General features: G+C 32.9%; 2 protein-coding genes and 1 long non-coding RNA gene across 4 annotated transcripts; 1 reads left to right on the plus strand and 2 right to left on the minus strand.

Annotated features, from left to right (window-relative positions):
• Positions 1 to 403: 403 nt before the first annotated feature.
• LOC127698343 (damage-control phosphatase ARMT1-like) lies at positions 404 to 16,775 on the minus strand. Of its 2 annotated transcripts, none has more exons than XM_052201754.1 (5): positions 16,636 to 16,775; positions 13,851 to 13,956; positions 13,033 to 13,268; positions 8,203 to 8,365; positions 404 to 1,303 (listed from the first exon to the last, which is right to left on the minus strand). In XM_052201754.1, the coding sequence occupies exons 1-5, from the start codon at positions 16,671 to 16,673 to the stop codon at positions 554 to 556; spliced, it is 1,293 nt and encodes a 430-aa protein (XP_052057714.1). In that variant the 5' UTR covers positions 16,674 to 16,775; the 3' UTR covers positions 404 to 553. The 2 variants fall into 2 exon arrangements, with proteins under 2 accessions (XP_052057714.1, XP_052057715.1); XM_052201755.1 differs by having other exon boundaries at positions 16,543 to 16,715.
• On the minus strand, positions 4,338 to 6,085 carry LOC127698371 (uncharacterized). Its single transcript, XR_007980807.1, has 2 exons — positions 5,645 to 6,085; positions 4,338 to 5,121 (listed from the first exon to the last, which is right to left on the minus strand). It is a non-coding gene; the product is annotated as an uncharacterized LOC127698371 (long non-coding RNA).
• Positions 16,741 to 27,745, plus strand: LOC127698357 (N-alpha-acetyltransferase 80-like). Its single transcript, XM_052201771.1, has 5 exons — positions 16,741 to 16,866; positions 17,521 to 17,654; positions 18,743 to 18,818; positions 24,081 to 24,207; positions 27,377 to 27,745. Exons 1-5 carry the CDS (start codon positions 16,775 to 16,777, stop codon positions 27,674 to 27,676), a joined length of 729 nt encoding a protein of 242 aa, XP_052057731.1. The 5' UTR covers positions 16,741 to 16,774; the 3' UTR covers positions 27,677 to 27,745.
• The last annotated feature ends 165 nt before the right edge of the window (positions 27,746 to 27,910 follow it).

Raw genomic sequence — 27,910 nt, forward strand, 5'->3', positions numbered from 1 at the left:
AAAGTTTGGTTCAGATTGCCTGTATTTCTTCATAGGAGATGATGAAAATGTATTTTTCATTAGAAATCAATGGAAATCTTTGATAAACCATTGTACGTAAATAAGCAAGGAATCTTATGGATAAGTTTGATTTTGTAGTTTCAGAGACAATATTTGAAACTGACCACTCATAATCAAGCATTGCCCCTAGTGGCCATGTCTTTCATCCAAACTTAATGAAATGATTACTTTTTATAGAACCTTTCATTTAACCTTGCAGTTTCAAGAGAGTTGAAAGAATTACAAAATTTAAGATGCATTTGATGAAAGATGCAAAATGATGGCAATTGCTAACATATCCCTCTCTTTAGTGAAAAGTAAGAGGAATTCCTGTCTCTGCAATGGAAATAAAAAATAAACTGTCTTACAAGTTTCAAACTTTGTGTGAAATAGGTCAACACTTTTTCTTTTTTTTTTATTATTTAATCTTAAAGACAGGAATGCAAAAAGACAAAAAAACAATATATTATAATATAAATAATCAAAAATGTCATCAGATACCATTAATGAACATTCACTTTGTTTTTAGACAAGCATTGATCACTCCCCAATTTCCATTTACAAGCCAATCTTTATCCTGAGCCTGAATTTCTTCATCCCTACCCTCTGGTAATCCAACAAGAACATCTGATTTACTTGTTCTTAATACACATAATGGAGCAGGATAGAAACCATGTAAACATGTTTCAAATGATACTGTAAATGGCCATTTTAAATCACCTAACAATTTTCTATAATTAAGGTCTCCTTTGAAAAATATCATGTCTGACTTCTGAAGTGACTGATATAAATCTGGAGCATAGGTTTCCATTTGGCTGTAATCATAAGGCAAGGTCCAGAAATCATGAACTTGCAAAATCCATGTACTGTTATTCAATCTTTCTTTCCAGAGTTGAGCAAAGTTACTAACAGCAATATGATTTATCTGGCCTAATTTTTGTAAAGTCCAATCGAAGTCTTTCTTTGTGACATCAGAAACAAACCATGGAAAAGCTTTTGCATGTAAATATATTGTTGAGCATAAGCCAGCAGATAAAAGGAATTCAGCAAAACATAAATCTGATATCAATTCAAACCCTGCATTGTCCAAGACAATATCTATTCTTTCACACTTCCTGCTCTGTAAATGATTTAGAACAACATTAGAATTATCGATCAGGATGTTTGGTTCTAGTTTATCTAGCTGTTCTAATGGTGAGGATTTCTGAGCATTATCTTCTCCACCAGATATTGATAAGTCACATTTATTTCCCCATAGACATACCTAGTTAAAATAAAAAAATACAATCCGTTTTAATCAGGAGCTGGTATTATAATGTACATGTAGTATCTAAAATGCAATACACTAAAATTGAAATAGTAACTACAATAATTTCAATTTACGTGTATTGCTATGTGTAGTTTTTAAGATGCACCACTTGGTCATCATAAAGGCATTTTACCATCCCTTTTCTCTGATACAATTTAATTCGAAAGGTGGTGACCCTTTCACAAGCTTTACCTGTTTGACATACCATACATAAATAAAACAATATTTACAACAATAATTCATGTGTTGTAGTGCTAAGGATACACCCTACTAATTCAAAGTATCTGCAAGCAGGAATTAGGGTTTGACATTTGGAATTGCTGAGCTCAGACCTTTCAATTCATCACTGTCAAGCTGCTAAAAAAATATGAAATCATTTTGTTCAAAAGTACCTGAGAAGAGTGTGATGAAATAATTGTTGAACAAAGGACAGAAGGATGAATGCAGTCAAGGTGAATTGGGGTAAAATAATAATAATATAGAATTGTCAGTTGTTAAGATTGATTGATTGTTGGTGTTTAATGCCACCTTCAGCACTATTGGCTATATCATGATGGTCAGTTTTTATTGGCTGAGGAAGCACGGAGAGAACTGAACCCTTTGGTATGAAAACTAAAAATCCTAGTCCATTAAGAATGGAGTTAAAAGCACTTACCACATGGGGGGTTGCAAATTCACAACCTCGGTGTTGACAGGTTAGTGATACAGTAGATGAACTACTTAGACAATAGACCACTCTGCCACCGAAGCCCCCATGAGAAGATTCAACAACAACTCATATATGGCACCAGCTACTTTTTTTAATAACAAAATATGGTATTCAAGTTTCAATTTAATGTTGGAGTTAATCATTCCATTTTTGTTTACTGACCCTTATTGAGATTAAGACTACCGTAATAGTAAAGAGTTTGACTGGGTTTTAGAAAGAGAAAATAATGCAATAAAATTAATTCATCATTCAGTTGAGAATGTTTCAAATAAAGTACAAATAAAATTTTCATTTACAAAGAAATTAAATTAAAGGCTCTTAAGAGCCTGTGTTGTTCACCTGGAACTATGCCAATCTTCAAAAATCGCCACTCTCCAACATTATAGACTAGATATTGAACTCTAGTGGATAGTTGTCTCATTTGGAATCATACCACATGTCCTTATTTTTATATAGATTATAATTGATGGCTTAAATCTTTTTTTTTTCTTGATCATGTCTTGCTGGTCATTTTTACTGTTTACAGTTTCTTTCTACCTTCTATAATTTTTGCTCGAAATGAAAAGGGCAACCATCATCTTTTTATAATCAGACAATAATTCCTATAAGGAGTCAACTGATAATTTTGGCTTTGTTGACCCATTTGTAGATCTTGTCTTGTTGATCCTTTTTGCTGTTTGCAGCTTTTCTCTATCCACCAAAGTGTTAGTCAAAAATGCAAAAATAGGTAAAAATCATCAATAAAGGGCAATAACTTTTATCAAGAGTTGACTAACAATTTCAAAAAATCTTGTCCTGCTGATCACTTTTGCATTGAAAAGTTTTTATCTAACTATTATAGTTTTCAATATAGAAGGTAAAAATGCAAAATATTGGTAAAAATCTTCATTTATGGAAGATAACTCCTGATTTGGGCAACGTTTACATATTTAAAGATCTGATCTTGCTGACAACTTTCTTATGTTGTGCTGTAACACCACTGTTCCAGGTTAGGGGAGGGTTGGGCACTCACAATCATATTTAACACTGCTACATTCTTTTATGTGCCTGTCAAAAAAAGAGAGCCTTTAATTCAGTTGTTGTTGTTGGTTGATGTCTTTCATATTTGTTTTTCTTTGATTGTCATGTAATAAATAAGGTCATTGGTTATTTACCCTTTGTTGAAGGCCATTCGGTGTCCTATAGTTGTTTACATCCTCTTTCTTTGATGGATACTCAAATTGTTGTCTCATTGTCAATTGTACCACATCTCCTTGTTTTTATATAGCATTGAAGAAGGACCATTATGTCATCATCCATGCATATTATAAATTAATACTGTGTAACATGTGTCGTGCAGGTGTTTTTATCCATACTAACTATATGACTTAAATTAAAACTCAGGGAAACCAAATTTATATATAGATTTAACTGTTGACACAGAGATATGTCTTGTCTTTCAATAAAAAGTTGTTTCAAAAATATTGCCAAAAAGTTTTATGTGTTTGTATAGTAGCTACCATAAATTGGAATATTTTGGCCATATTCTTATTTTGGTTTATTTAGTTCCTAAGATGAAAGAAAGTGCCAAAATTTAACACACCAAAATTAAAATTTGACCAAAAAGATAAATGCAAGATTCTAATAATCATAGTGTAACATATTATGTTGCAAGTGACTTAATTTGATCAGAAAAAAAACAATTGCACTATGATATAAATAGTGGGATCAAACTATCAATTGTGTAACCATTTAAAATTACCTCTTTTACTTGATTAACAGATCAATATTTTAACAACATTAATTTATAAAATGTACAATTCTATAAATCTACCCTCTTCAAATCATTTCAATAATAAAATGCTTCGCTGGGCGCAGCTTGATACGACCGCAGAGGTCGAACCCTGAACAGTTGGGGCAAGTTTGGACACAACATTCAAGCTTGATACAGCTCTGAATTTGGATTGTGATTAAATATTTGACACAGCATAGGTTTCTGACACAGAAAGAATGTGGTCTAAGAACTTCAATTTTCTTAATTTACCTATTATGGTCCAATGTCCAAAATCAAAATACATGGTTAGATTCAGCATATCAAAGAACCCCATATATTCAATTTTTGTTGAAATCAAACAAAGTTTAATTTTGGACCCCAACTTGGACAAACTTGAAAACTGGTCCCATAATCAAAAATCTAAACACATGTTTAGATTCAGCATATCAAAGTACCCCAAAAATTCAATTTTTGTTAAAATCAAACTAAGTTTAATTTTGGACCCTTTGGACCTAAATGTAGACCAATTTAAAACAAGAGTGCACACGCTGAAATGTCTCGCCTTCTTTACTAATCATTGATATTATGTTGATAGTCCTAAATATAAAGCTTTATTACAACTGTCACATAAACTTAACATTAACCAAGTAAACTAAACATTGACCAATGAACCATGAAAATGAGGTCAAGGTCAGATGAACCATGCTAGGCAGGCATGTACAGCTAACAATTCTTCCATACAACAAATATAGTTGACCTATTGCTTATAGTTTAAGAAAAACAGACGAAAACACAAAAACTTAACACTGAGCAATGAACCTTGAAAATGAGGTCAAGGTCAAATAAAACCTGCGTGACTGACATATAGGTCATAAAATATTTCCATACACCAAATATAGTTGAACTATTGCATATAGTATTAGAAAAAAAGACCAAAACTCAAAAACTTAACTTTGACCACTGAACCATGAAAATGAGGTCAAGGTCAGATGACACCTGCCAGCTAGACATGTACACCTTACAATCATTCCATACACCAAATATAGCTGACCTATTGCATGCAGTATTAGAAAAAAAGACCAAAACTCAAAAACTTAACTTTGACCACTGAACCATGAAAATGAGGTCAAGGTCAGATGACACCTGCCAGCTAGACATGTACACCTTACAATCATTCCATACACCAAATATAGTAGACCTATTGCATACAGTATAAGAAAAACAGACCAAAACACAAAAACTTAACTATAACCACTGAACCATGAAAATGAGGTCAAGGTCAGATGACACCTGCCAGTTGGACATGTACAACTTACAGTCCTTCCATACACGGAATATACTAGACCTATTGCTTATAGTATCTGAGATATGGACTTGACCACGAAAACTTAACCTTGTTCACTGATCCATGAAACGAGGTCGAGGTCAAGTGAAAACTGTCTGACGGGCATGAGGACCTTGCAAGGTACGCACATACCAAATATAGTTATCCTATTACTTATAATAAGAGAGAATTTAACATTACAAAAAATCTGAACTTTTTTTTCAAGTAGTCACTGAACCATGAAAATGAGGTCAAGGACATTGGACATGTGACTGACGGAAACTTCGTAACATGAGGCATCCATATACAAAGTATGAAGCATCCAGGTCCTGTATCTTCTAAAATATAAAGCTTTTAAGAAGTTAGCTAACGCCGCCGCCGCCGGATCGCTATCCCTATGTCGAGCTTTCTGCGACAAAAGTCGCAGGCTCGACAAAAACTTAACTATAACCACTGAACCATGAAAATGAGGTCAAGGTCAGATGACACCTGCCAGTTGGACATGTACACCTTACAGTCCTTCCATACACCGAATATACTAGACCTATTGCTTATAGTATCTGAGATATGGACTTGACCACCAAAACTTAACCTTGTTCATTGATCCATGAAATGAGGTCGAGGTCAAGTGAAAACTGTCTGACGGGCATGAGGACCTTGCAAGGTACGAACATACCAAATATATTTATCCTATTACTTATAATAAGAGAGAATTTAACATTACAAAAAATCTTAACTTTTTTTTCAAGTAGTCACTGAACCATGAAAATGAGGTCAAGGACATTGGACATGTGACTGACGGAAACTTCGTAACATGAGGCATCCATATACAAAGTATGAAGCATCCAGATCTTCCACCTTCTAAAATATAACGCTTTTAAGAAGTTAGCTAACGCCGCCGGATCACTATCCCTATGTCGAGCTTTCTGCAACAAAAGTCGCAGGCTCGACAAAAACCACCAAAATATTCCCATTTACAGTATCTAAAATTTAGACAAAGAATTGAATAACAAGAGTGCACACGCTGAAATGTCTCGCCTTCTTTACTAACCATTGATATTATGTTGATAGTCCTAAATGAAAGCTTGAATACAACTATTACATAAACTTAACATGATCCAAGAAAATGAAGTCAAGGTCATATAAACCAAACGAGAAATACAGGTACAACTTACAACCATTCAATACACTAAATATAGTTGACCTATTGCTTATAGTTTCTAAGAAACAGACTTAACCAAGAAAACTAAACATTGACCAATGAATCGTGAAAATGAGGTCAAGGTCAGATGAACCATGCCAGGCAGACATGAACAGCTTACAATCCTTCCATACAACAAATATAGCTGACCTATTGCTTATAGTTTAAGAAAAACAGACTGAAACACATAAACTTAACACTGAGCCATGAACCGTGAAAATGATGTCAAGGTCAAATAAAACCTGCGAGACTGACATGTAGATCATAGAATATTTCCATACACCAAATATAGTTGACTTATTGCATATAGTATAAGAAAAAAGACCAAAACTCAAAAACTTAACTTTGACCACTGAACCATGAAAATGAGGTCAAAGTCAGATGACACCTGCCAGTTAGACATGTACACCTTACAATCATTCCATACACCAAATATAGTAGACCTATTGCATAAAGTATAAGAAAAACGGACCAAAAACACAAAAACTTAACTATAACCACTGAACCATGAAAATGAGGTCAAGGTCAGATGACACCTGCCAGCTAGACATGTACACCTTACAATCATTCCATACACCAAATATAGTAGACCTATTGCATACAGTATAAGAAAAACAGACCAAAACACAAAAACTTAACTATAACCACTGAACCATGAAAATGAGGTCAAGGTCAGATGACACCTGCCAGTTGGACATGTACACCTTACAGTCCTTCCATACACCGAATATACTAGACCTATTGCTTATAGTATCTGAGATATGGACTTGACCACCAAAACTTAACCTTGTTCACTGATCCATGAAATGAGGTCGAGGTCAAGTGAAAACTGTCTGACAGGCATGAGGACCTTGCAAGGTACGCACATACCAAATATAGTTATCCTATTACTTATAATAAGAGAGAATTTAACATTACAAAAAATCTTAACTTTTTTTTCAAGTAGTCACTGAACCATGAAAATGAGGTCAAAGACATTGGACATGTGACTGACGGAAACTTCGTAACATGAGGCATCCATATACAAAGTATGAAGCATCCAGACCTTCCACCTTCTAAAATATAAAGCTTTTAAGAAGTTAGCTAACGCCGCCGCCGGATCACTATCCCTATGTCAAGCTTTCTGCGACAAAAGTCGCAGGCTCGACAAAAACTTAACTATAACCACTGAACCATGAAAATGAGGTCAAGGTCAGATGACACCTGCCAGTTGGACATGTACACCTTACAGTCCTTCCATACACCGAATATACTAGACCTATTGCTTATAGTATCTGAGATATGGACTTGACCACCAAAACTTAACCTTGTTCACTGATCCATGAAATGAGGTCGAGGTCAAGTGAAAACTGTCTGACGGGCATGAGGACCTTGCAAGGTACGCACATACCAAATATAGTTATCCTATTACTTATAATAAGAGAGAATTTAACATAAAAAAATCTTAACTTTTTTTTCAAGTAGTCACTGAACCATGAAAATGAGGTCAAGGACATTGGACATGTGACTGACGGAAACTTCGTAACATGAGGCATCCATATACAAAGTATGAAGCATCCAGGTCTTCCACCTTCTAAAATATAAAGCTTTTAAGAAGTTAGCTAACGCCCCCTGCCGGATCACTATCCCTATGTCGAGCTTTCTGCGGCAAAAGTCGCAGGCTCGACAAAAACCATACCATACCATACCATAGAACTATGCAATTGGCCCATGTGTTTTCTGACAAGAAGATGTCATAAGTGAAGTCTTAATCAATAAGACCCCATCACCAACCTTTGATGCGACGTTGAATTTTAAACCGAAAAGAAAATAAGTTGAGGTATTCATTACCCTGAAAATGAACAAGAGATGACTTATTTATACAAACCTTTAAAAACAGTTTGAAAGCTTGAGGTATTAATTCTGCATTCTCTTTAATCTTCTGTTGTGTTTCTATGAGATGCATCATTACTATTTCAGTAGGATACACAGAATCTGTAAAAGATTTCTCTTTCTGATCTCCAAATACATCAAACTCTTTCATTATTTTGCTAAAATTAGAAATAAAATTTATTTGTTTGACAAATTTGAGTACTGGTACATGTCCAATGTCCTTGACCTCATTTTCATTCAATCCTTGTCTAAAATGCTTCATCCTATATGAGTTTTGCACTGATGGTATAAACCACAAAATGACCATGAATAACTGGAAAAACTCATAAGTTGTGGTAACACCTCCAGTCATCAATGTCATAACATCAGTGGAATTTGAACTTTGGATATTTGCTGAAGACCACTGCAGTATTTTGCTGTTTACTATCTTTTTATCTACCCGGTACTATTTTTTTGTTAAAACAAGAGTGCACACACTGAAATGTCTCGCCTGCTTTACTACCATTGATTTTATGTCGATAGCCCTAAATATAAAGTTTTACTACAAGTATCACATTAGCTTATCATGATCCAAGAAAATGAGGTCAAGGTCAGATAAACCATGCCAGAAATACATGTACACCTTACAATCATTCCATACATTGAATATAGTTGACTCCTGCTTATAAAAGAAAAAGACCAAAACATGAAAACTTTATATTTACCAATGAACCATGAATATGAGGTCAAGGTCAGATGAACCCTGCCAGACAGACATGTACACTTTACAATCATTCAATGGATCAAATATAGTTGACTATCAAATATAGTATCTAAGAAACAAACTTAACCACGAAAAACTTATCATTGACCAATGAACCATGAAAATGAGGTCAAGTTCAGATGATACCAGACAGATATATAAACATTACAATCATTCCATACACCAAACATAGTTGACCTATTGCTTATAGTTTAAGTAAAAAAGACCAAAACACAAAAACTTAACATTGAACAATAAACCATGAAAATGAGGTCACGGTCAAATAAAACCTGTCAGACTGACATGACCATCATAAAATATTTCCATACACCAAATATCGCTGACCTATTGCATACAGTATTAGAAAAATAGACCAAATCACAACAAGAGTGCACACACTGAAATGTCTCGCCTTCTTTACTAATCATTGATATTATGTTGATAGTCCTAAATATAAAGTTTTATTACAACTGTCATATAAACTTAACATTAACCAAGTAAACTAAACATTGACCAATGAACCATGAAAATGAGGTCAAGGTCAGATGAACCATGCTAGGCAGGCATGTACAGCTAACAATTCTTCCATACAACAAATATAGTTGAAGTATTGCATATAGTATTAGAAAAAAAGACCAAAACTCAAACACTTAACTTTGAACACTGAACCATGAAAATGAGGTCAAGGTCAGATGACACCTGCCAGCTAGACATGTACACCTTACAATCATTCCATACACCAAATATAGTAGACCTATTGCATACAGTATTAGAAAAAAAGACCAAAACTCAAAAACTTAACTTCGACCACTGAACCATGAAAATGAGGTCAAGGTCAGATGTCACCTGCCAGCTAGACATGTACACCTTACAATCATTCCATACACCAAATATAGTAGACCTATTGCATACAGTATTAGAAAAAAAGACCAAAACTCAAAAACTTAACTTTGACCACTGAACCATGAAAATGAGGTCAAGGTCAGATGACACCTGCCAGCTAGACATGTACACCTTACAATCATTCCATACACCAAATATAGTAGACCTATTGCATACAGTATAAGAAAAACAGACCAAAACACAAAAACTTAACTATAACCACTGAACCATGAAAATGAGGTCAAGGTCAGATGACACCTGCCAGCTAGACATGTACACCTTACAATCATTCCATACACCAAATATAGTAGACCTATTGCATACAGTATAAGAAAAACAGACCAAAACACAAAAACTTAACTATAACCACTGAACCATGAAAATGAGGTCAAGGTCAGATGACACCTGACAGTTGGACATGTACACCTTACAGTCCTTCCATACACCGAATATACGAGACCTATTGCTTATAGTATCTGAGATATGGACTTGACCACCAAAACTTAACCTTGTTCACTGATCCATGAAATGAGGTCGAGGTCAAGTGAAAACTGTCTGACGGGCATGAGGACCTTGCAAGGTACGAACATACCAAATATAGTTATCCTATTACTTATAATAAGAGAGAATTTAACATTACAAAAAATCTGAACTTTTTTTTCAAGTAGTCACTGAACCATGAAAATGAGGTCAAGGACATTGGACATGTGACTGACGGAAACTTTGTAACATGAGGCATCCATATACAAAGTATGAAGCATCCAGGTCTTCCACCTTCTAAAATATAAAGCTTTTAAGAAGTTAGCTAACGCCGCCACCGTAGCCGCCGCCAGATCACTATCCCTGTGTCGAGCTTTCTGCGACAAAAGTCGCAGGCTCGACAAAAACTAAACTTTAACCACTGAACCATGAACATGAGGTCAAGGTCAGATGACACCTGCCAGTTGGACATGTACACCTTACAATCATTTCATACACCAAATATAGACGATCTATTGCTTATAGTATCTGAGATATGGACTTGACCACGAAAATTTAACCTTGTTCACTGATCCATGAAATGAAGTCGAGGTCAAGTGTGTTCTTTTTTAACCGGCCCGATTAGGTGGGGTTACATCTTACAAAGTCTATCCAAATTTATTTTTGCAAAGAATTCCACTCAAGCCAGTGCTAGGGGCCGTCTTAAACTTGCGGTGAGATGAGTTTCTTTTGTTGCTCCGTGTTGAAGGCCTCACTTTGACTTTGAGATGAAGAACAGCAATAAAAGCGCTGTTTCTTTGCTTATTGTGTTTTTTTTTTGCTGTGCATGTACTGATTTTGTGTCATGGAAGGATACCCCATATCCTTTGTTTTCCTATTCTACTGGTTTATACTAGCATAACTGATGTACTGTATAATTTCATATTAAGATATCATCATAAAACTAAGCCTATCTGAATTCTGATCCAACTGCATTTTTTATCTATTTCTGCTAAATAAGTCAGAAATTTTCAAAGACTGGTTTGAAAGAGTTTTTTAAAAACAAAGTCAACTATGTTAATTGTGCAATGAAAGAAAAAACTTCCTTCTTTTCACATTTAAACTGTCAAGAAGAGAATATATTCATTTCTTCTGTAAAAAATTGTAAGCGTTTTTTTTTTTAATTGCTATAAATTTCTTCAACTTTAGATTTTGTATCATTCTCTTATGACAATTTTCTTATGTTATGAAAAAAAAAGACTCGGCAGAAAATAAAAATCTTTTTAATTCTTAAATCAGAGCTCCAGATAAGAATTTACTAATTAGGGTTTTTACTCCTCATTTTTTATGTAATTGAGTGAAATAGGTTTTTCTTTTGCATCATCAGTTCAAGTTTACCCCTCAGGCAAAGATTGAATTGGGTTTTTCACTCCAATATTCCTGAATGTATTGGATTTTTTTCATCATGGTTTTAAAATTGAGACATTTACTCTGTTTGGGTAAAATTGATTCATTGTCATGTGTATGATGCATCAATATTATAGTTCTGTGAATGTGTTAAAACAATGTAACATCGATTCATGGACAGTTTTATTCTTACCCAATTTAGTGACATACACCAAAATATTGTTCATGTAAGCAGCAAAACAGTCACTATAAATATATGATCATGATGATGGGTGGTTAATTAATGTCCAGTGTTATTGCACACAGAGTTATTGCTTTCTCCACGAGTGAATTAATAATGTGTGTGACATTTCTTTATTCCTCAGAATATGTGTCAGTTTTGAGATAATTCAATAAACTACGTCTTTGGCACAAGATGTGCTTTTTCTACCTCTTCTATTCCCTTGCTATAAAAAGAAAATTTTATGAACTGGTGCCGCTTGTTTATCAGGATACAAAATTTTAGCAAGGGACAAACAATTTTTAGATTTCGACAAGGACCCGGTTCTGCCATTTGTAATTTCTCGACCCTTATCGCTTCACTTACATTTACGTTAATGTAAGTGAGCGAGAATGCCCGAGAAGTTAGGATTGCTTTTTGATTGGTGCTCTATTTTAAGAACCAAAGTGGATTTCTTTAAATTACGAAAATAGATTTATGAATTACGCAAAAATAATTCATTATTTAGGGTAAATAACGCACTTGACAGCGACTATTAGGGTTGGAAATGCATAGTATAAATAACTTATTGGGTTCTCCTTTGAATGAATTAGTTTTTAAACACTAAGAAAATCAATTGAATTTGGTTTTCTATTGTTTTAATTGCGTAATTACGCAAATACGCAGCTTATCTGGAGCTCTGTTAAATAGTTTTTTCTTTTAGACTTTTAACAAGTTGGTTATTCTTTTGAGTTGTTTTTCATATATACAAGTGTGTTATGGATTAGGTAATGTCTCCAGCTAAAATATCTTGCATTTTCCATATCAAAGGGGCATAACTCCCCACAAAAAAATACATCAGCACTGGTTTTCAAACTCGTAAACATAAAATTCATTAAACTCTGATGAGAAATGTAGTTGCCAGATCATTACAATGTTGATTTTCCATATAATACTTACATTTAAGGGAAAATAACTTCAAAAAACTATCTGGTATATCTGGAAGGATTTTCAAACTCATTTAAGAAATTGCTGATGTTAACCTTTAAAACTTAAAAGACATAAATTTGATTAAACTTAGATTAGAAATCACTTTAAACATTAATCTATAATTTCTATACAAATTCAACATTTACCACTTTTCAACAGACTCTTGAATTCTTCTATACATATAGCATTCCATATAAAGCCAAGGAGATTTAAACCAACTAGGAGGACTCCCTTCTCTCTCTGTAACTGTCTGAAGATACTGGTTCCATACCCGTGTATCATCCCTACTGTCTTGTAAAGGAACGGCTACTTTATTGGTTTGTACTTCATTTCTAAGCTTTGAACAAGATCCTATAATACTTTTCAATTCTTCACTTGCATCCTGAAAAAGGTCATACTTATTTATTTGTTAATTAATATTATGTGGAAGTACATTGCACTAAACTTCATGCTAAATATATCTTGGTGGTATAAAATATCTGCCCCAATTAAAACCTGACTAATTCCTACTGCCAATTGACATTAATTTTTTGTTTGTTTTCAAGGGAACAAGATGTGTTTAATTTTTTGTTATTTTTGTTATTTTTTAGCTACTGAAATAAGGATATATATTCAAAAGAAAATGTATTTATCCACTTGCGTTTGTAGGCAAGTGGATAGTGGGGGCTGGGTTAAGTTAGACTGTACGAATACTTACAAGCATTCAAATTTAACAACAGGAAAGCAAAAAAACACACTATTATTTTAATACTAGAAGCTTATAATATAAAATTCTCATTAAAATACAAAACAAAATCCCTTGAATTGTACAAAAACATAACATTATATATCTGTTCCATTTTGCAAATGGAATCAGGGAATGGGTTGCTTATTCAATATGAAGATATGATAAGTCTTTTAAGAAATTTTTTTTATTTTCAAACATTTGAACTTCATGTTATAAAACAGATGGACAGAGACTTACATCCTGGTATTGACTTTTGATCTTCTCCCTGGTTCTATACAAAGTATCAGCAATCTTTGCTAGAATTACAGGAAGCCTTTCCTTGATTGTTGGGTAGGCAAATGAACTGAAATTACAATATAAACATTTTATTAACAATACACTTTACAGTTGTGAGAATTTTATTTGTATTTGAAGTGTGACAAACTCAAAATGCATTCCCTATTGTTAAAGTGCTGAATTTTGATATTTATCTTGCTTCTGGCTAAAATAGTGTTGTAGTTGAGAACAACTGTATGTAGGGCAGTTTTGTGATTACTATCGGCCATATAACTCATCAGTTCAAGCGCCTATAACATATTACTTTTGCAAGCCTGTGGCTACTTGGCCATATATTTGTACTAATTGTTTGTAGCACAATTATGTTATGCATTCACTAGAGCACATGTTGAGTAATCAGTATTATGGTTTACTATAAATTCAACAGTATTGTATAACTGAATTTCCATATCAAATCAACAATTGTTATAATAATCAGAGAGTATAATACATGTGTTATATGTATCTGATATAATATAGAAAAATCAAAGCTTTGCTGTTTTTCTTGCATTTGCTCAAATTTATAAAGCTAATTTTAGAAATCATCAAAGACAAGAATTATATTCGATCAAAAAAGAAATTTGTTAGATATTTATCTGAGATTTTTCTGAATGTCTTGATTAATTAACATTACCATGATTACAATTTGCTGATATCATAACTTAAGCCAGCACATGCAAAATAGAAAATAAGCTATTATGCCGCCTCTGATTAATATATCTTAATAATAATTAAAGCTTGCAAAATAGCATATTTCTATAGCAATTGATTTTTGCCATTGCCAGCAATATAGTGAATTTGTTATTTTGCAGGTTCTTTGAAAAGGGTGAATTGCCAACATAAAAGAATAAAATTATCACTCATATAGTAAATAAGATAACAGTAACAATATTTGAGATACATATGATTGTTTGAAAATACTCATGATTCCAAGTGAAAATAAAAATTTGTTAAAAGACATAAAAAGAAAAATATTGACCATTCATTTGTAGCAATGTCATCATATCAAAAACATGAAGTTGAAGTTACTTCTAACATCAGTCACAGTCTAATGCTATGTATGCATAAGAATAAAATCTCAGATTTTTTAACCGTATGTTGCAAAAAAATAAAAGTTAAAAACTCATTGCATATAAATTTGATAAAACATTATACAATCGAACAAGATCAATCACATAGCTTCAAAATAAATAAAAGAACAGAGTTCCAATGTCCCCTGTGTTGCACATATTTTATCTATCCAAGGATCAAGGGCAATAACTAAAAAATACACTTTTTTTTGTTCTTTAAAACTGCTCATAAATATCTTAAGAGAAATGAATGCTTCAGAGAAAATTCAACGTGATTTCCAATATACATGCAATTAATATTTCAAAGGGGCAGAACTTGTTAAAAATATCTTATCAGCACTTATTTTCTAAAGCGTCAAAGACATTGCTGATATAAACCTATGATATAAATTTCATAAAATTCTGGCAAGAGTTGTACACATTAGAGCACTAACAATACAATTTTCTATATAATTAATATTTCCAAGGGCATAACTTTTTAAAAAAATAATTGATCTGCAAAGCTTTTTGTACTCATCCAAGACATTGATGATATAAACCTATAATATAAATTTCATAAAAATCTGGAGAGAATTGTACAAGTGAGAGCGCTCACATTGAAGACAATTTTCCATATAATTTATATTTCCAAGGGGCATAACTCTTTTAAAAATAATTGATCGGCACACATTTTCCAACTCGTTCCAGACATCGCTGATATGAACCTACAATATAAGTTTCATAAAAATCTGGCAAGAATTGTATACATGAGAGCACTAATGATGCAAACCCATATAATTGATAATTCCAAGGGGCATAACTCTTTTAAAAATAATTGATTGGCACTGATTTTCGAACTCGTCCGAGATATTGCTGATATAATTACCTATGATATAAGTTTCATAAAGATCTGGCAAGAATTGTACAAATGAGAGCGCTTACGATGCAATTTTTCAAATAATTAATGTTTCCAAGGGGCATTACATGTGCATGATGTGAGAGCGATAACAAGACCGGACAGACAGACGGATGGACGCCCGGTATTTCTATGTACCCCTGTAACGTGTTGTGCAGGGGACAAAAATATTTAGAATAACTTTGCTTTTGAAATAATCATGATAATAGTCAGTTCTTTGAATTGCATTATAGCTGTAAACAAAATCGTTTACAGTGTCAAAATTGGCTTCCCCTTACCTAGAGCTGGCAAAATAGCATATTTAGCCATTACCTATAATTAAACAGAAAATTGTTTGAATTTGCACGCCAATGATAGCTTAATCATATGGATACATTACTTTCCTTTGCCTTTGGTTTTTGATAAAAGTTTATTCATATCAAGAAGTGACATTATCATGATTATTATTTCCCAAAACACCAGGTTATAAATAAAGGCAAAGAGCCATAAGACTGATTCTTCATAAATCAGTATGGGTATACATGAGCTCTTTTTCTGCTGTATATATGCAAGATTTTGGGACATACATTTGTACAACTAGACAACGTATAATAATTTTTACCAGATACAGATTCATAAAATTATTTTAATACACGCCCCTTTCTCATACCAAGAAGACACGATTTTATAAATAAGCATAAGTTGTTTTTAACGAATAACTGTCCTCAAGGATTTTAATAATCCTTGGCGTCAACAAACTTGCTTCTTGTCAGCTGCAGAAAGTGGAGGTGGCAAATCCATTGCATGTGGTTATCTCCCCTGGTTCGTTGATTTCTCGGGACGAGGCTTCGCTAGGAAGAACAATTTCTGTAGTGTTTGGGGTACAAAATCAGTTTTTCAGTATGCATACATGTGTACTACATAAAAATAATCAGTATTTAGAAGAATGTGCCTCTGTATTAAATGAAGAATGGCCTCGGAGTAAAACTGCAAGGTGCGTGCTGTGGCTAAATACCCAAAATAAGTAACTGTAAACTGAAAGTAGAGTGTAATTTAAATTTACAAATCGATATGCTAGTTTATATCTGGAAATTTCTCTATCAGTTATCATTATTATTATCTATAACTTTAAAAAATTAATTTGCGTGATTAATAATTTGATATTAAGCGGTTTTATTTCCACTCATTCATTTGAAATGAGAGTGAGACTGCTATAATATAAAACAAAATTAATTAAGCTACAAGAAGGTGAAGAAGATGTGGTAATTTATCACATGGAAGGTTAAATTAATTATAGGGAACCGTATGGCCTTCAACAATGAGAAAAACCCATACTGTACAGTCGGCTATAAAAGGCCCGGTATGAAAAGTATGAAACAATTCAACCAAGAAAACCAACGGCATAATTTATAACAAAACATTTAAAAAAAAAACAAATGATGACAGAGTTATGGTCGAACCAACAGCTACCACTGAACTTCAGGCTCATGACTTGGGACAGCATATCAATTAATCCCAAAAAATATGGAGAGGTAATATGTTGAAAAAAACATTGACTGCATGCATGCAAACACAGGAAAATGAAAGTTATAAAAAAAAATTTAAATGTAAACACACAACTTCAACTATTTGAATTATCATATTTTAGAATACATTCCTTGGAAAAATCCTGTGATAAATATCCTGTGAATTTAGTTCTTGTCAATGATGAAGACTTACCTGTTGGTCATAGTCGGTTGTCTATAGTAGTTGGGAGAGAAAAATCTTGCTTTGTTGAATCAGGTAACAACTATTCCATCACGTCTGCTAGTAATATTTTGTAAGGTGAGTCATGCATAAATATGTGATATCACAGATTTTTCTGAATTTTTTATGCAACGTACTAGAAAGAGAAGAACTAATTATTTGAAAATGGCGAAAAGATATGTATATGAACATGTATAGCTTTTATATATCCAGAGTTCATTGAAATAAAGTCAAAATAGATTTGCAATAGTATGGAATACATGTTAGGACCCATAAATGAAGAAAAGAACAATCATTTTAAAACTAGATTTCTTGAAAAATTGTCAAAATTTTCTGCAAAAATATGTTATTGCTACTAAAATTTCGGTTTTATTGATGTAAAATTTATTTTGGTCACTGAATTTGTTTTTGTTGCATTAATAATGCAAGTGTGTGTACCATATCTAAACATGTACCAAAAATAAAGTTTTGTTGCTTTTAGTTTGTTTACCGGTTTTCAAATTTTAAAAACATTAAAAAGATTTTCCTGTATGTTGGTGTCTTGACTTTATTCTTATTTATGCCTTTTGTAATTTTTTGTCGCACTCTTTAATACTATACAAGAATCAGTAATTTATATGTTAAAACATAAAAATGTGGTTTTCCTTTGAATTTTATACGTAAAAATAAATATTTCCTTGGCAATTCCATACTGCATTATAAATAAAATTGTAGGACTGGATTTTGAATATTTGTAAAAGAAAATTACTGACCTTTTTTTTTTTTACAACAGTCATGTGAATTCCTTATATTTTACTTTGGTTTATAGGACCTTTACATGTTTTAATTTACTATTTATTGAGAAGTATAAAAGTGACATATATGATTTTTTGGTATATTCATATCATTTGTGCATGATCTCATCTGATAAGAGTTTTTTTAAATTTAAATGCATAGGATTTATGAAAAATGTAACTTTCCAACCAATAACTTTTAAAATTCTTTCCTTTCTAACATGGTTTGGTATGCATTGAATTTTCATGTATTCATAAAATGACAGTTTTAAAATGTTAAAATACTCCACAGAGGTACATTGAATCAAAAACATATAGATATAATAATTAGTATGTAATGAAATATTTCAGTCGTTGTGAAGAGGTCCCTGCGAGGTAAAGGTCTTGGAAAACTACTAATGCAAGAAACAGAAAATTTTGCAAGAAGGTAACAGTCTTTAAGTAGTTTTTACCAAATTTTTCAATACACATGTTTATTGTTAGTTTTAAAATTATATCGAAAAATTGATTAGCCTAAAAGCACTAATACATTTTTTTTGGTAAAAACTCAGACTTTTTATGAAGAACTATATAGGACACAGTATCAACTACCTATCTAACATGTCTAAAGTGCCACATAAAATCCTTTGGCATCTTTCTAAAAGCTTGTACACAGAGACCAAGTAAAACTAGAGGCTCCTAGGAGCCTGATCCACTCACCTTGCAAATATATGCCAATTTGATATTTATTTTCACAATCTTTGCCAAATAAACTGTGTTTATAGATATAAGAAGATATGGTATGAGTGCCAATGAGACAACTCTCCATCCAAGTCAAAATTTATAAAAGTAAACCAATATAGGTCAAAAGACGGTCTTCAACACAGAGCCTTGGCTCACACCGAATAGCAAGCTATAAAGGGCCCCAAAAATTACTAGTGTAAAACCATTCAAACGGGAAAACCAACGGTCTAATCTATATAAAAAACGAGAAACACTTATGAACCACATCAACAAAAGAACAACTACTGAACATCAGATTCCTGACTTAGGACAGGTGCAAACAATTGCAGTGGGTTTAAACGTTTTAATGGTACCAAACCTTCACCCTTATCTGAAACAATAGTGTAACATCACAACATAGAAACATTGTCTGCTTCTGTAGTATTTCAACTATAAAGTTAGTGATTTTTGGTCCAGGTTGATTAACCAACATGGCCACCTTGTCTAATAGAACAAAGGGGTCAAACTACAGTTTTTGGCGAATATCTCTACAACTATGGCAACTAGAGCAAAACTGACAGAGTAAAAATTGTTAGCATAGCCTGAAAACTTTTGAAAAATCTGTCAACCTGTTTTAGAGTTATTGCCCCTGAAATGTTAATTTAAAACTTTTTTTTGGCATTTCCTTGCCATTGTTTCAAAAATACGGGAGCTAGGTTAAAAGCGTAAAATGCAAAAATGATCAACATGACAAGATGTATCTACCCTGAAAATTGAAGAAGAAACTTACTACTTATTTAGGAATTATTGCCCCTGAAAAATGGATTTTTTTTCTCAAATTTTAGCAGTTGTTGGCTGTTATTGTGATAACTTTAGGAGCTAGGTTAAAAATGCAAACTGCTGAAAGGTTTTGCACCACAAGATGTATCTGCCCATAAAAATCTGTAAACCTGGTTTGGAGCTATTGCCCCTGAAATATTAATGTTTTACAGTTTTTGGCTTTTATCATGAAAAAAATAGGAGCTAGGTTAAAATGGGATATTGCAAAAATTATCAGCACAAAAATTTGAGAAAAATCTGTCTACTTTTTGTTGAGTTATGCCCCTGAAATACACATTTTTTCCTATTTTTAGCTCACCTGTCCCATCACTTGGCTTCCGTCGTCTGTCGTCGTCGTACGTTAACTTTTACAAAAATCTTCTCTGAAACTACAGGACCAAATTTAACCAAACTTGGCCACAATCATCATTGGTGTATCTAGTTTAAATAAAATGCTCCGCTGGGCGCAGCTTGATACGACCGCAGAGGTCGAACCATGAACAGTTGGGGCAAGTATGGACACAACATTTAAGCTTGATACAGCACTGAATTTGGATTGTGATTAAATATTTGACACAGCATAGGTTTCTGACACAGAATGAATGTGGTCTAAGAACTTCAAAATTTTAATTTACCTATTCAAACCATATCATTATTATTTGCTTTTATATATAAATCAGAAATAACCAATTTAAAATGGAAAATTTTAAAGAAAAAAAAAATCCCTCCCCCAAATTTTTGAACCCCCTTATGATTCATCACCCCCAAAATCAATCCCAGTCTTCCCTTTGTGGTATGGTACCTTGCAGTACAATTTCAGAGAGATCCATACACTTGAACACAAGTTATTGTCTGGAAACTAGAAAAATGCTTGTTTTTAGGCCCCTTTTTGGCCCCAAATTCCTAAACGTTTAGGGCAATTACCCCCAAACTCAAACCCAGCTTTCCCTTTGTGATATGGAACCTTGTTTCATAAAGATCCATACACTTACACACAAGTTATTGTCCTGAAACTAGAAAAATGCTGGTTTTTTGCCCCTTTTTGGCCTCTAATTCCTTAACTTTTCAGGGAATTACCCCCAAAATCAATCCCAGCCTTCCCTTTGTGGTATGGTACCTTGCAGTACAATTTCAGAGAGATCCATACACTTGAACACAAGTTATTGTCTGGAAACTAGAAAAATGCTTAATTTTTGGCCCCTTTTTGGCCCCTTATTCCTAAACATTTAGGGCAATTACCCCCAAACTCAATTCCAGCTTTCCCTTTGTGATATGGAACCTTGTAGTACAATTTCAGAAAGATCCATACACTTACACACAAGTTATTATCATGAAACTAAATAAATGCTTGTTTTTTGCCCCTAATTCCTAAAATTTTGAGGCAATTACCCCCAAAATCAATCCCAGCATTCCCTTTGTGATATGGAACCTTGTGGTACAATGTCAGAGAGATCCATACACTAACACACAAGTTATGTCTGGAAGTTACAAAAATGATTATTTTTGGCCCCTAATTCCTTAACTGTTGGTGCCATAACCCCCAAAATCAATCCCAACCTTCCTTTTGTGGTATTGAACCTTATTGTAAAATTTCATAGAGATCCATTCACTTAAACTAAAGTTAGAGTGCGAAAACCAATGTGTCTTCGGACAACGACGACGCCAACGTCATACCATCTTGCGGTTGTATAAAAATGTGTCCGATGACCCCGCCTGCCAACCTAGATGGCCAAAATGGCTTAAAATAGAACATAGGCATAAAATGCAAGTTTTGTCTATTATTTGGAAAACTGTTATAAATAGGGAAAATCTGACACGGGTAAAAATGCTTAGAATGTTGAGCTCTACCAATTTGCCATATACGTCAAAACTGTCAGATGACTTCTTATAGGAGTTATTGCCCTTAAATCACAAACTTTAACATTTTTTTCAATTTTGCCTATTATCTTGAAAACTAATAGATAAAAAGAAACTTTAATTGCAAAAATGATCATCAAGACAAGTTTCACAAATAATTCTGCATGGTCGAAATCGTCAGTTGACTCTTTATTAGAGTTATTGCCCTTTGATGACAATTTTTACCAAATTTTTGCGTTTTTGCCTTATATCTTAATAGACAGATAGAAACTTAAATAAGCAAAAATGATCAGCATGACAAGATCTACAATTTAGAAAATTGGAGGAAATCATCTGACGACTCCTAATTGGAGTTATTGCCCTTTATAGATGATTTTTACCATTTTTTTGCATTTTGCCTTATATGATAAAAATTATAATAGATAAATACACTTTAAATCACAAAAATGATCAGCAAGGCAAGATCTACCAACAAGTCAAATTTTGGCGATATAGTTAGTAGACTGTCACTCTTTATAGGAGTGATTGCCCGTAAATGAGGATTTTTTTTACCCTCTCTTGTGTTTTGAGCAAAAACTAAAGAAAATAAAGAGAAACTAAACAAACTAAATGGTCAGCAATACAAGATCAACAAAACATAGATTTTTGTCATGAATTCTATTCTCGTCTACAATGTTGGAAGGTGTCCTTTGTTGAATATGCACTGAGACCAAGGTGAGCGACACAGGCTCTTAAGAGCCTTTAGTTTGCTGTTATTTTGTAAACTGTAGGAGCAAAGTTAAAAGTGTAAACCATAAAAATGATCATCATGATAAGATCTATCTACTCAGAACATTTGCCAATTGCCAATATGTCTCAAAATTTGCAGAATTAAGCAAAGAACTTGGCCGATTATGTACTACATATACTATTTTACATTCCAAGATGGCAGTATACAGTTAATATACCTTAAGGATGTTCCCTTCTCTTGTTTTTGAATTTTTATTAGATATTCTGAATCCTCTGGTTTTATCCATGAAGTGCCATTAAAAAATTTGCCCACTAAGCCCTACTTTTCTTTTCATAATTTTATTACATATAGGTTAAAAAGCCATATTTGAAAATTTTATAAAATCCTTGCTATTTTTTCATAGTTTTTGAAAGAAAAAAGTGCCAATTTTAGGAAAAACCTAGAGAGAATCATTTTCAGCCAAATTTTCAATGTCTTATATATCGAAAACAAGGATGCGGACCCTTCATTTTTTTCTGCTTGTTCTAGTTTCGTTATATATATATACTATCAATTTATAATAGTCTTTTAAAAAGCTTGTTATTTTGAAACAGAGAAGCGAACTTTTATAGTGAAGGATTACAGATAAAATACTATTTCTTTAAAGATAACTATATTGTATTGCATACTTAACTGTAAACTATGTGTTAAGTGTACAGCAATTCTAATAAGTTTCCTTGATATATTATTTATTAAATATCTTGAGGGGGGGGGGGGGGGGGGGGGAATGTTGAAGTGGAACTGATTTAATAACTGTGGATTCATAAATATTGTGGGTTACCAATTTTCCTTGATTTCATTGGTATAGCCCCACTTATTTAAAATTTCAATGATGTATTAATTTTCTATATGCTTGTTATCGAACTTTTACTTAACCATGAAATCAAGTATCCATGGAAATACAATTTTGCCTCAGTCAATAAAAGTTGGTACCCACTAAAATAAATGAATCAAAAGTACAATATTAGTGAATAAAAAAAGTAATTTTCAATAATATGTGTTCATCTTTACCAGAATAATCCATTTTTGTCTGAGAATGGTTGTACATATTAGTGCATTTATCATGCGTGTTTTGGATACTATCTAGATTATTTTTAACATTATTTTAAAATTTATTTAACAAAACTTAACATTTTAATAAGTATCAGGTAGATTACAAAAAGAATGAAAAATAGTTATAAAGTATTATGGCAACTGAAATACTATTTTTGTCTTCAAGCTGAGCTGATTAATTGTAATAAGTTGTTTCAGATTCCCAGGGGAGGGGCTTTTGAGGTTCCCCACTGACGACCAAAGATTCTATTTTTTTTTTAAAAGTTTTTCTGACTAAAGCGCAACCAATCTATCTGAAATCCTGGATCTGCCACTGGATTGTATATACGGATTATCATGACACTAAAATTGTTCAGCAGTTAAACTTGCCTGTTCATGCAATATGAGAGATTTTTGTGGTTATGATTTTTTTGTGAAAATGCCTACTGTCTTTCAATATTAAAGTAATCAGGATTTTAATAACTAAGTATTTTTCTCATCATTTTTCAGTGAAGGATTTGAGACAATGTATCTGAGTACCCATGATAAACAAGATTTTTATCAACATGTGGGTTACAGCTTTTGTAAACCAGTTGTCAGTTGTGGAATACAACCTTCAAATATACCAGATAGCTTTGTAAGTATTTTCTTTATTGGTACATAAAAAGATAGCCACTATGTGTTTGAGAACTCCAACAGTTATAATTTACCAATACTATTACCGGGTATGTATTTATTTGGTTTCAAGATGATAAGTAAAAGTACACATGTACCACTTTACCAATTTTTTTTAAGTCACAGATCATGAAATACAGGTCAAGTTCGATTTTGAATGTTTTGACTTTTACTGTTCTAGAGCTATGCCCCTTATTTTATGTAAAAGTATTGTGTTTTTAAATTTCTGGATGATATTAAAAATACTGTTGGACCATATCTTTCGAGAATTGAACACTATGTCCAGATCACAGGTCAAGATGGATGTTGACATTTACTTTCCATGTGTTAGTTATCTTAGAATTTAGATCTTTTTGTTTCTAGGTGAAAATGAAAGTATTGCTTGACATTTTTTTTAAATTTTAGAACAATTTAATAAAACATAAATACAGGTCACATTCAATTTGAATTTTGGCATGTACTGGGCTTTTTTTCTCGCAAAAAGGAGCATCTGCGATCACTTGATCACTTTATTCTGGCGTTATTTATTCTGAATGGCTGTTATGTGTCTAAATGAAATGCTTGCAGGTTTTCTGGGTTCTAGTAGATCAGGACAAAACTACACAATTGTTGTATACATGTATAAAATAAAATGCTTCGCTGGGGCGCAGCTTGATACGACCGCAGAGGTCGAACCCTGAACAGTTGGGGCAAGTATGGACACAACATTCAAGCTTGATACAGCTCTGAATTTGGATTGTTATTAAATATTTGACACAGCATAGGTTTCTGACACAGAAAGAATGTGGTCTAAGAACTAATTTTTTTAATTTACCTATTATGGTCCAATGTCCGAAATCAAAATACATGGTTAGATTCAGCATATCAAAGAACCCCATATATTCAATTTTTGTTAAAATCAAACAAAGTTTAATTTTGGACCCCAACTTGGACAAACTTGAAAACTGGGCCCATAATCAAAAATCTAAATACATGTTTAGATTCAGCATATCAAAGAACCCCAAGAATTCAATTTTTGCTAAAATCAAACTAAGTTTAATTTTGGACCCTTTGGACCTTAATGTAGACCAATTTAAAAAACGGGACTTAAAATAAAAAATCTAAATACACGGTTAGATTTGGAATATCAAAGAACCCCAATAATTCAATTTTTGATGAAATCAAACATAGTTTAATTTTGGACCCTTTTGACCTCAATATGAACCAATTTGATAGCGGGGCCCACAAATAAAAAATCTAAATTCATGGTTAGATTCAGCATATCAAAGAACCCCATATATTCAATTTTTGTTGAAATAAAAAAAAGTTTAATTTTGGACCCCAACTTGGACCAACTTGAAAACTGGGCCCATAATCAAAAATCTAAACACATGTCTAGATTCAGCATATAAAAGAACCCCAAGAATTCAATTTTTGTTAAAATCAAACTAAGTTTAATTTTGGACCCTTTGGACCTCAATGAAGACCAATTTAAAAAACGGGACCCAAATTAAAAATCTAAAAACACGGTTAGATTTGGCATATCAAAGAACCCCAATAATTCAATTTTCGATGAAATCAAACAAAGTTTAATTTTGGACCCTTTTGACCTCAATATGAACCAATTTGATAGCGGGGCCTACAAATAAAAAATCTAAATACATGGTTAGATTCAGCATATCAAAGAACCCCATATATTCAATTTTTGATGAAATCAAACAAAGTTTAATTTTGGACCCCAATTTGGACCAACTTGAAAACTGGGCCAAAAATCAAAAATCTAAATACATGTTTAGATTCAGCATATCAAAGAACCTCATATATTCAATTTTTGCTAAAATCAAACAAAGTTTAATTTTGGACCCTTTGGACATTAATGTAGACCAATTTGAAAACTGGACCCAAAATTAAAAATCTAAATACACTGTTAGATTCGGCATAACAAATAAATAAATGTGATCAAAGATTTTACAAATCTAATGCGCCATACTATGCAATTAAAGATTACTTCTTGAAATTTTTCAATATTTGAAATTTGAAAAAAAAATAATATTTGAAGAATAATTCTTTTTAATTTCTGAAATCTGAAATGAGAAAAAATTGGCCCCCCACAATTTCTTTTTATCCCCACCCCCCTTTTTCCCCCCAAAAAATTCTTTCCCTCAAGATATGGTCATAATCTCAATTCAAATTTCCAATGGAGTTGGCAACCATAATTACCCATTTAAATTTACCATAGTGCTAACTTAATCTATTTTATAATTTAATTAATAAAAATATAGTGTCAAATCTTTCATATGGATTTTTTTGTAAAAAAAAAAGATGAAAACATTTGCAGATATTTTTACTGGTCTTCCTTTATAAATATGCATTTCTTTAAACATAATTTAAAAGCAGTGTAAGGGAAGTAACCAAAACGTTGTATTTGGATTACCTCCCTTACACTGTTTTAGATTATCTTTATTGTTCATTAACCATTACTTTATACATAATTTAAAAGCAGTGTAAGGGAGATAATTTCAATGATGCATTTGATTTATCTCCCTTACACTGCTTTAAATTATGTTTTGTACTAAAGTATTTGTCCATTAACCAGGACAACCTTGTTTTTCCCCCTTTTTTGCCCCTAATTCCTAAACGGTTTGAGCCATAACCCCCCAAAGCAAATCCTAACCATCCCTTTGTGGTATGGAAACTTGTAGTATAATTTCAGAGAGATCCATACACCGTTCCACAGTTATTGTCTGGAAACTAGAAAATGCTCATTTTTGGCCCCTTTTTGGCCCCTAATTCCTTAACTGTTGGTACCATAACCCCCAAAATCAATCCCAACCTTCCTTTTGTGGTATTTAACCTTATGGTCAAATTTCAAAAAGATCCATTCACTTAAACTAAAGTTAGAGTGCGAAAACCAATATGTATTCGGACGACGACGCCGGACGACGACGACGACGACGCCGGACGACGACGACGACGACGACGACGACGACGCCAACGTCATACCAATATACGACCACAAAATTTTTTTGCGGTCGTATAAAAAAGTGAAGTTAGTAAACTATGACTGATAGTTATGTCAGGCAAGGGTGAGTCTCTTTGCATAATTTCATTATTGCTAAATTGTTATTAACATTTATATAATTAAATTTCAGTTGAACAAATTGGCAGGGGCAACATTAGATGACAATCTGAGTCAACAAAACAGATTAAATACTAAAAGCAAAGACAATTCTTGTGAAACTGCATTTACCAGATCATCAGTGACAAGCCCTGTTGATGCTCCGTCAATACCTCCACCACCAAGGGCACCTGCTCCACCACCGCCACCCCCTGCAGTACCTAACCCACCAGTAGCCAATACAATAGGAAATAAATCTAGCACTGACTCAAATTCAGAAATATCAAAGTGGGATCCAAGAGAAATATCATGGATGAACAAGAATATAATATGACAAGAATAGTGTTATTTAAAACTGTCCGTCCATCTTTATTGTTCCTGTGCAATATATTATTTATCTTCATCTTCTTAACTAGTTTTATTTCTGAATTATTGTTCATGTGACTGTCCAAAATCAGGAACCTGGTCAGTCCTATCATATTTTATATTATTCAGTGTATATATTTATTCACACTTTCTATAATGACTCAGAACAATTTAGAAGTTGATGTATTGTGTAGACACCTCT

The sequence above is a fragment of the Mytilus californianus genome, unplaced genomic scaffold (genome assembly GCF_021869535.1).
Source record: "Mytilus californianus isolate M0D057914Y unplaced genomic scaffold, xbMytCali1.0.p SCAF_4, whole genome shotgun sequence".
Classification (NCBI taxonomy): Eukaryota; Metazoa; Mollusca; class Bivalvia; order Mytilida; family Mytilidae; genus Mytilus; species Mytilus californianus.